The sequence below is a fragment of the Alligator sinensis genome, unplaced genomic scaffold (assembly GCF_000455745.1).
Source record: "Alligator sinensis unplaced genomic scaffold, ASM45574v1 scaffold709_1, whole genome shotgun sequence".
NCBI classification, from domain to species: Eukaryota; Metazoa; Chordata; order Crocodylia; family Alligatoridae; genus Alligator; species Alligator sinensis.
The window spans coordinates 651,511-661,690 of NW_005842208.1; the positions used below are offsets into that span (position 1 = coordinate 651,511).

Here is a 10,180-nt window from a genome sequence, read left to right on the forward strand (position 1 = left end):
GCCAGGAGAGGGGCCCTGTTTGCTGGAGGGGGGGTTTCCCTCCATGCTGGCACTGTGGGGTAGGGAGGGGGGCTCTGTGAGGCTGCCTGTCCCCAGAGGGACTTCCCCCTGCTTCACCCCTATTGCTGCAGGATGTGGGGGAGCTCTATGGGCAGGAGGAGGCTCTGTTCATGCTGGGGGGAGGGAACTCTTTTCCCTCCTCCTCCTAGAGGGGCAGTGGGAGCACAGCTCAGCTGGGCAGGGGGTGGGTGTGCGGATGCCTTTTCTCCCTCATTGCCGGTTGCAAAGCTCTGTCCCTGCTTCCCCACAGCCCAGCTGGGGCTTCTCCTCTGAGAGTGGAGTGGGGGGATTGAGACAGGCAGCGCTGAGCTGGGGGTGAGGAGTGCAGCCCTGCGCAGTCTGTCTGGCTGTATCTACCCCCGCAGCTCCATGCTGCTTGCCCGCAGCTCCACTCTCACAGAGGGGAAGCCCTGGGCTGGACTCTGCGGGGAAGCAGGGATGGGGCTCCCTCCACTCCAGCAGAGTGCTTTGCAGCTGGCAATGGCAGAGAACAGGCTCCTGATGTCCTTGCCTGCTGCTGTTGCTGCCGGGCACTGGGGGGTTGCAGCCATGGGGGGAATGTGTGAGGGTCCCTACAACCCCACCCTGTCCAGCTGAGCCCCTCTGGAGGGAGGAGGGGGAGATGTTCCCCCCAGCATAGAACGGAGCCTCCTCCTGCCCCTGTCCTTGCTCTGGGGCTGGGCAGTATCGCATGGAGCCCCTGGAAGTGGCAGTGGGGGGGAGGGGAAGAGGAGGAAAAAACCAGATCTGGCACCTCACAGAGTTCCCCCTTCCCACCTCGGGAAGAGGAGGGGCAAGAGTCACCCCCAAGCATGGAACAGAGCCCTACCCCTCCTCCCCTCCCCTCCCCACCCTGGAGGTCAACCTACCCAGCACAGACCCCTGTTAAGGTGTGCCAAAGGCAGGGAGAAGGGTTAATTTCTCCCTCCTCTCTCCCATGCAGCCAGGGGCTGCCAGCTCTGGGGACCACCACTGCAGCTCCTTCCCCTGATCCCCAGCAGACAGGCTGGCCAGGGCCGCGGAGGGGAAGGAGGGAAGAATTAACCCCCTCTGTGCCCACTTTGCCTTAATGGAGCCATGCTGGCCAGTGTCTGCTAGCACTGGTCCCTGCTTAGCTAGAGAGCGGAGGGGAGGGACCAGCCCTGTGGCTGGAGCAGAGCTTCGCCCAGCCCAGGGAGCATGCTGGGATGCTGGGGGTCTCTGGTTTAATTTGCACCAGCAAGGAGTCTGGGCCAGACATGGCATAAACTGGTTTGAGCCAAATCAGTTAAGTCTGATACTACATTCAACCGGGCTTATCTCAAACCTGTTTCAGCCATTTTCCAACTGGTTTATGTGTGCTACACATCTGTTCTGTTACAGGTTGAAACCAGTTTCTGATCACTTAAACCGGTTTAGATGTAATGTCTGTCCCTAGAGGGAAAGGAGGAGCCTCCCCCCTTTCTCAGCCCCTTCTGTCTTCCTGTTATTTCCTCCAGGTTAAAATGCCTTCTGGGCACTTTCCCTCCCAGTCCCATCAGGGTGCTTTCTGATGGCAAATCCCCCTAGCTGGGTAGAAGTGGGGCTTTATCACTAGCCAGAATCAGCTTCTCTTTGACCTCAGACTGTTGGGGGCGGTTTTTTCCCCTTGCCTTTTTTCTCCAGATGGAAACATGCAGAATCCCCTCCCTAGGAAGGCCCTGAGACAATAATTTTTCCATCCCTCAGTTTTCCCACCTGATCAGCTAAGCAGACTGACCTGTGGATGCTGGCTGTAGTGAGAGGTCAAGGATTTGACAGATTATTACCTGTGCTTAGATATCCCTAGGGATGTGGTTGGAATGTCTTCCACTTTTCCACAGGCTAAAACCAGCTACTAGGATTGGCACCAGGAAGGAGTTGCTCCTCCAGGTCATGCTGGCACAGATGGCGCATCTATATGAGATGTTTACTTCACACTTGGCTAATTAACAGCTCAGTAAATGTTTTGGTGTCTACACATGCACCCCTCTTAGGGCGCATGAAACTAGTAAACTCCACAGTAAGGTAGTGTAAAATACAAGTACTACCCTGCTGCAGAGTTTTTTTCATGCACAGACACGCAAGTGTAGATGCTACCCTGGCTGGCTGAACCAGCTATCCCCACACTGAGAAACCCTGTGCCCCAGCCAGCCGGGGCAAGATCTACACGTGGGCTCCTGCATGCATGGGTGATGGGTGCCTCGAGTCAGCAACCGGGGGGAGCCCCCAGTGGCTGATTGTGCCCTGATCTCACTGATAGCCCCACTTCCCGGCTGGCACTTGCAGGAGGGGCACTGGTGCTCCCACCTGCCCCCCTGCCTGCTGGCTAAACGGAGTATGGCCTGACAGGGTGCATTGGTGGTCTCGGGGGGTGCACATGTACTGCCTACGCATCGCCACTGCCTGCACATGAAAAAAATCCAGGGCAATAAGTGTTGGAGTTTATTCTGCACATTGATCATATGTGTAGACACCCACTGTGGGGGGTTTTGCCTGCTAGAGCAATGAGGCCTGGTCCTTTTCCTGGGACCTTCTACACATCTGTCCATCTACTAATTTTTGTTCCAGTGTGTTACCCTGCTGTCTGTGATTGTATAGGAGGATGTTTGGGGTGTTGCGTGCTTTGTGACTTGTTATGTAGTAGGTTAGAGGGGATGATATTTAGGGGTCTTCAGGCAAATGGCCACCTGTGAACACAGGAGAGAAGGCTCACTGTCTTGGGTGGCCCATCCCAGTCCAATGGTCTACCCTCCTGTAGGTCATGAGTGGCTCTTTCTCATCCTCTGCTGGGTTTTCAAGAACCTTTCTGTCTGATGTTCAATACAGTATTCCTCCTGCCCCCTCTTCTTATGCTGCCTCAGCCAGTGAAAGAGTCCTCTGTAAAACAGCTCTTCATCTCCTGGATCCTTCTTTTGCTGCAACACCTACACAAAGTATCTCAGCGCTGGCTGCACGTAACAGCTTCACCAGCAGCATCTCGTGGCTTTTGGGGACATCTCCTAAGTGTGTGTCCATCTGCTGCTGCTTCGACCATCAGCACCGTAGGACTGGTCTGTTCTCTGAACGTCTAATGCCTAGCGCAGTGGCAGGCTGATCTGCAACTAGGGCTTGAGGGCGATCATTGCTAGCACTGGGGCAATGTACGGAGCCATGTAAGTACATGTTGAGTGCATCTTTGATTTATACACAGTTGTGCAGCTGGCTAATATTGCCTTTCTTCTTTCAAGTTAAGTGGATACAGTGGGGAGGCTTGCTAGCTGGGGGGGGGAGTTGGAAGCAAGAGAAGTCAGTGCCCAAGGTAATTGGTCACGTGGTGAAGGCTAAACCGAAATAACGGGGCCTTCCCTGGGACTGCATGTGAGAGGGAAGAAGCTGACCAACAGCCGGAGGCTGTTGTGAGGGTGACCCAAAGAGGGAGCAGAGAAACGGTGTTCTTTGAGGACATCAGGGCTTGCTGGGAGGCCAATGGGGGAATTACACACTAAGAAATTCCCAAATGTTTTTTGTTCTTTCTTTGTTCAGAGAGGGGTAGGCCTTTTAGCTCATTTATGATACCTAGCTAGGATGTGTACCAGTGGCTATAAATTACTTCTCTTCCCAGAGGAGGAAGCCTGGAAAGGCCCTAAATACTGGATCAGTCAACAAGGCTAAAAGAACATCTTAATGCACAGTGTCTGGCTCAGTTGGATAATAGATAAATGGCATGGCATTGTGAGGATACAATAGGCCTGGGATTGAGGCGGCCTGGGTTCCATTTCTGGCATTGCTCCAAGGGTGTCTGGGAACTGGGGGAAAAATCAGTACCTCTTTTTGTGCCTCAGTTTCCCCATGTGCATTATGGTCACGATCAGTGTTTCCTCTAAGATGCGTGGTGTGTGCGGACGTGCTCATGCTGCGGTGCCAGGTGCGCCTGCGCGGCCGCACACACCGCACAGTGTAGAGGGAATGCTGGTCACAGTGCTTAGAGCTGGGTAATTTTGGATCTGTTCTTTCCCAAGTGAACATTTATTTTCACTGAGGTTATGCAAATTAGAAACATGAAAACCTTTGAATCCCGGTTTTAAAAATAGAAGTAAAAATTCAATTTTCTGTTTTGAAATAATGTTTCTCAATTCACCTAAATCTAATAGCAACAAAAGGGAGTGTGAAAAAGGGTTTAACACACAAGGCATCATTTTTTTTTGTTTCTAGGTGAAATTTTTGCTTAAAAATTTGCTTAAGTTCATTTATAAAAAGATACTTAGGCTCATCTAAAAGTGAAACATTTTGATGGAGGGTTATTTTTGGTTGCAAAATGATGATTTGTTTTCCAAAATGTACTTAAAATGATTAAAAAGTGAGTTCTAAAGGAAAAAAAAATCCCTCAAAAGTAAACCTTTCAAATTTTCATTTCAAAACAATGTCTCAGTTTCAATTTTTGCTTAATTGGAATAGTCATTTGATAATGATTGTAAAAAAAGGGATGTTAAAAATACTTGTAATAAAGATTTTGTTTTGAATCCTTTTGGCCAACAAGGCAATCTGGGGTGGGTAGTGAGGGCTTTCTGGTTTTGTGGTGTTTTTGTTGCTGCTGTTTATTTGGTTTTTTGAGTTTTCTTTTGAGGGGGACTCTGGATTTTTAGGTTCTTTTTTGGGGGGGTTGTAAATGGGGGGGTGTAGATTTTTTGTCTGCCTTTTTGTCTTGTGGGTCTGTTTTCACTGAGAACATGAACAAGATGGCCTTTGGGTCAACCCAACCTGAATATTTTTTCCTTTTCTTGATTTCCCCCCCCCCCAAAAAAAATAAAAAAAAATAGAAACATGCAACATGTACAATACAGTAACATTTGGTAGCTTGCTCCAGGCTGCCCATCCTTTTGGGAAGTGTGGTGGGAGCTGGCACCCCCATCTTGGTGGTCCACTCACCAACCTGCTGGTGCCCAGCCCTGCTGTTTGCTCACGGGGCAGGGTAAATGAGCAGCCAGGTTCTGCTTTCCCTGACAGCCGGTTCCCCAGGACTACTTCCTCCCACAGTGGCCCTCCCCAGGTGTGTCCTGGTGCCAGCTGGCAGGTGCGGCAGCGTCGGTTGCCAGGTGGGAAAGACGGAATGAAAAATCCCACCCCAGAAAGGACAGTCCGGCTGGAATGAAGCATTAAATGGACAGTGCCTGGCTGGGGAGGATTTAACAGGTGAAAGAGCAAAAGGGAGCGGGAGCAGGAGAGGGAGAGGGGGAGACGGGCAGAGAGAAGGATATAAACCCGGATCCTGGGGGCAGGGAGGTGCACTGGGAGCCAGGATGCCTGGGTAAGATAGCTTCTGCTCTGGGAGGGAAGTGGGGTCTATGGCATATGGGCAGGGGGGGCCAGGAGCCAGGAGGCCTTGCTTCAGCTCTGGGAGGGAAGTGGGGTCCATAGTATTAGGGCAGAGGAGGCTGGGAACCAGTGGTTTATCCCCAGTTGCAGGAGGGGAGGTGGGTTAAAGCAGGGTGGCTGAGAGCCTGGAGGCTGCAGATCTATCCCGGCTTGGGGGAGGGAGTGGGGCTGGTGGCTTAGAGCAGCGGCTTGGGAGCCAGGACTCTTGCTTTCTGTTATGACTCATTCTCCCTGTTCTCCATGCTCCCTAGATATATTCAATGAGGGGGTTATAAAACCTTTCTCCCTGCCCTTTCCTCCCTGTGTGTGTCAAGGGAGGAAGCAATTATCTAAGTGGTGTGTGTTCCTAGCCAAGACCTTCTGCCTAGGTTAAGGTTGGCGGATTGAGGAGGAGGGGGGATGGTGACCTCCATTGAGAAGGCATGTGCAGGAAAGCAAGAAGGGGAGGGCTTCATGACATGGAGCGGATTGGAAGACAAGTGATAGGGTCCTCCCCCCTGTGAGAGGTGAGACCCTGATGGTCAGGTCTCACAGTCCATAACAGAATCCAGCTCCCAGCACCTCTCCTGCTTTAACCCACTTCCCACCAGAGCTGGAATAGAGCTCAGGAGTCTGGGCTGACGCCCCTCCCTCCTCCCCAACCATTATGCCATGCTTCCTGCTCTTCATAGAGCTATTAAAGCAAATTGCAATGAAGGAAGGAGCCAAAACCACATGCTAAGCTGTAACCTTATCGCAGCTTCCATGGTCACCTGCTGCATAGCAGGAGCAGCGGCCATGGCAGGAAAGAGAAGAGCGGGGCTTCCCTGTTTCTCCTGTCCTAGCTCAATTCTGACTTAGGATGTTCCTCCTCCTCTACTCCCCTAGGGTGATTGCCTCCTGAGTCTCCACAGCTGGGGGCAGAGGAATTGCTCATGTCCCTGTCTGGACCACTGATAATTTCGAGCAGTGAGGCAGGATCTTGACATGGGGAAACCGAGGCACACTATGGCAAAGTGACTTGCCTGAAGTCATCTGTGGTGAAGACGAAGAAATCAGACCCCTGACCCCTCAGACCTAAGCTGGCACCTGAACCTACAGCTGGTCCTTCCAGCTGCCACCGACGCTGACTGCGGTAGGGACTGCGGATGGGGCCACTCAGGACAGCTGGGCACTGGGGCCTGGGGTCTTTGCTTGCCTCTGAGGACTGATCTGGAGCTGGGATGCCCAAGCCCTGCACTGAGATAAGAGGCTGGGCCTGGAGGAGACATCTGCAACTGTGAAAGAGGAGAAGGGAACAGGACGGACAAACAGGCGGGTTTTGAGCCCCCCCGCAGGGATCATCCCTTTCTCTGCATCTGGGCAGCACTGGCATGACAGGAGCTCCACTTCAGCTGTTGTTTTAATGGGTGATGAGAGGAGACTGACTGGGTGAAAGACAGATGGGGAGAAGCAGGGACTGACTCATGAACAGAGGAGGATTGGAAAGGAAAGGAGGGTGGAGGGCAGGTGTGTGGCAAGACCCTAAAGACAAAAACCCTGAAGTTTAGACCCTACCCTGTATTTGTGTCTATTCAGGGATGACTGTGTGAGGGGTTTTGTGTATGTATCAGCCTGTGTGAGCGTTGTATATGTGTGACTCTGTATCTGTGTGAAGGGTATTTGTGGACTTGAGAGTGTCCGTCTTTGTGCCTAGGTGACATACTTGGATGTGTACCTCTGTAGGTCCGTTCAAGGACTCTGTGTGTATGTGTACATACGTGAGAGGAGTGGGGAGTCTATGTGCTTCTGTAGGATAGCTCTGCATGTGGGTGCTTGTGTATCTGAGTGAAGGAAACCTCTGTATATGTGTGACGGGATAGCAGTGTAGGTCTGTGTATTTGAGGTGAAGGGCTTAACCCTATGTGGAGGGGCATTTGTGGACTTGAGGGTCTTTCCATGTGCCTAAGCGAGGGCTTGTCTTTATTTCTGTGTGGGTGTAGGACACACTTGTATGCGGGTGTGCATGAGGGATTATCTTTGTCTATCCATGTGTGGAGTGGATAAAGCTGTTCATGTGGCATTTGTGTGTGTGTGGGATATTAAACGCACATCTGCACCCCTTCTGCTTCAGGGGGATCTTAGTGTCCATCTTTCTTAGTGTGAATGTTGGGGAGATCTATGTGTGTGTATCTAAGGGCCTGTCTGGGGATTAGATGCAGAAGTGTGTCTACATCTCAAGGGGGACTGGTGGGGTAGCTGTGTGTGTGTGTGTGTGTGTGTGTGCAAACGCGTACTTGCTTACCCCAGCCAAGGGGGTATACATCTCCCCTTATCACTGTCCCCCCACGCTGTGCACATGGCAGCCTCTCAGCTGCGCTGCCTGGAGGACGATGGGCCTATGACCCCCATCACCGAGTCCAGCCCCGAGTTCTTCTACTCGGAGGGGCAGCGCCTGGCAGTGGAGGCCCTTCTGGGTGAAGGGATTGCTGCCTACACCCAGCGCCTGGAACGGGACAAGCTACGTCCCTTCCTCTCTGAAGTGGAGCTGCATAGCCTCCTGGAGGTGGCACAGGACAAAAATGAGCCTGCTGGTGCCTGGGATGGAGATGGTGCTGATGATGCCAGCCTCAGCTACTGGCCCGAGTGCTCTGAGGAACCCACCCCTAACCTCGATCTGGGATGGCCTCAGGACAGTGCCTGGAAGGGCATCACTCAGGCTGAGATCTACACCCACCCGCCGGCTGAGCAGGCCCCCAAAGTCAAGGAGCTGGTGCGCAGGAGACTTCAGCAGGCTACCAAGGTACCGAGGGCCTGGGCACCTGGGTTCTGTCTCAGCTTGGGGAGGGGAGTGGGGCCTAGTGGATTAAAGCAGGGGGCTGGGAGCCAGGATGTTGCAGCTCCATCCCATCTCTGGGAGGTGGTAAAGTGTAGCAGGATAGAGCCATAGCTGAGGGGTTCAATGCTCCTTCTCTGGGGCTGGTGGCCCCTAAAAGGGAAAGGCTCAGTTCCTGATCCTGGAGTGGGGAGGCAGTGCCCCATGAAGATGTCCTGATTTCTCTCTCTGGTACTTCCCAGGTGGTTGCCATAGTGATGGATATCTTTACTGACCCTGACATCCTCTCGGACCTGCATGATGCAGCGATGAGCCGCCGAGTCCCTGTTTACCTCATCCTCTGTCAGCAGCACCTCGCTGCCTTCCTCAGCATGGCAGAGAAAGCCTGCCTCAACATTCGCTACATGGAGGTATGGGCACCCCCAGGCCCCTGACCCATGGTAATAATCATACAGTCATTGGCTATGTGTAGGGGGTGAACGCGGGTGCATGTGCACCCCTGAGCATGGTGGTGCACCCCCTGCGAAAAGGCAATGTTGACACTGCCGGTGTCACCTGCAGGTGGTCGCTGCTCCCCCCCCCCTTTGTTGCTGACACTGCCAGCGGCATCCACGGTGATTGGCACTTGCCACCCCCTCCTGCCCCGCCACCAACAGTGCTGTGGCTGCCTGCGGGAGCTCCCTGCTTACCGCTGCTGTTGTCTGCAGGAGCTTGCCGTGCCCCTCCAGCCTCCGGGGGCATGTGGTGTTCATGCACACAACCCATCTACCCCACAGCATAGCCCTCCTTCCCACTCAGTGCCCTCTGCCGCATCACCCATGGCACTGTGCCTTCCCCCTGCCACCAAGCTCCTATGGCCTCTGCTTCAAATATGCTGTGCCCTGAATGCCCTCCACCCTGCCATCTACAACACAACGCACACCACTGAGCCCTTGCAGCACAGCACTCCCTATTGGCCCCTCTTGTGAGCTGTGGTCTGCACTGTGGTTGGTGCATCCATCCCAAACTCAACTGAGAGTTTTCTCATAGGTAAGCTGGATACTACACAGAAGACCAGGCTGTAGTGAGTGCAAAGTCAGGCTGGGTCTGAACTGGCACCTTCTAGAGGAGAAAGGTCCCTCTTTCATCCCTCCCTCTTGAGCCAAGCAGAGTCCTACCCTGGGCTGGATTGGGGCCAGTGCCCCAGAGGGGAGGACTAGAGGGCAGAGGGGTGGTGAGACTGGCTTGTGGTTGGGGTTTGGGTTGTTAGGGTGTCCCTACATCTGCTTGGGGGGTTGGGGAGGGGGGTGGGACCCTCTGAGCGTGGCCTTGTTTCCGATAACTGATCTTTTCACCCTGTTTGCAGAACCTCCGAGTCCGGGTCCTAGGAGGCTGTACCTTCCAGAGCCACCAGGGCAAGCAAGCAACAGGGGCCTTGAAGGAGAAATTTATCCTGATCGATGGGAATGTGGTGATCACTGGAAGCTACAGGTAGGGAAGATTCACACCTGGCATGGGTACAATGGGGCTTCTAATATTGTTTCATCCCAGAGATGGATGCATCTTAGTGCAGGGGGTAGGGTGTGCGTGTTTGTGTGTGTGTGGTGGTGGTGTTCCTGTACAACCAATTTTTTTTTTTTTTGACATGCTCCACCCCTGAGGTGGCCTAGGTAAGGGATCCTTTTATTTCAAGACTCTCTAGTGCAAGGTGATATCTTCTCCACGTCCCATCCATGCCTTGATCACTGCAATTTGGTGCTAATGGAGGCAGGATTGTGCTATAGGGGAAGACCTGTTTGGCTAAGCACTGGGCTGAGAACAAACCCTGTTGGTTCATATGGAGAGGGGGCTCCAAGGTGGGAAGGGTTGGAGTAGGGTTGAAGCAGAGGTGGAGTAAGGACTGTAGCATACTTGGGGGGCCTGGAGAGGGACATGGGTTGCAGGCTCTGTGCCTGCTGTGGCGTTTTCCTTTCACTCGGAGGACTGACATTCCTG

The 10,180-nt window shown here is 53.2% G+C and overlaps 1 protein-coding gene across 1 annotated transcript in view; it reads left to right on the forward strand.

Annotated features, from left to right (window-relative positions):
- The first annotated feature begins 5,105 nt into the window (after window positions 1–5,105).
- The window catches only part of FAM83E (family with sequence similarity 83 member E), a 24,760-nt gene continuing 19,685 nt past the window's right edge, over window positions 5,106–10,180 (forward strand). Inside the window, exons 1-4 of the mRNA XM_006026790.2 lie at window positions 5,106–5,229; window positions 6,280–8,173; window positions 8,449–8,616; window positions 9,552–9,676. Of these exons, the coding sequence (XP_006026852.1) occupies window positions 7,730–8,173; window positions 8,449–8,616; window positions 9,552–9,676 (737 nt within the window). The 5' untranslated portion in view covers window positions 5,106–5,229; window positions 6,280–7,729. The remainder of the gene's footprint in view (window positions 5,230–6,279; window positions 8,174–8,448; window positions 8,617–9,551; window positions 9,677–10,180) is intronic.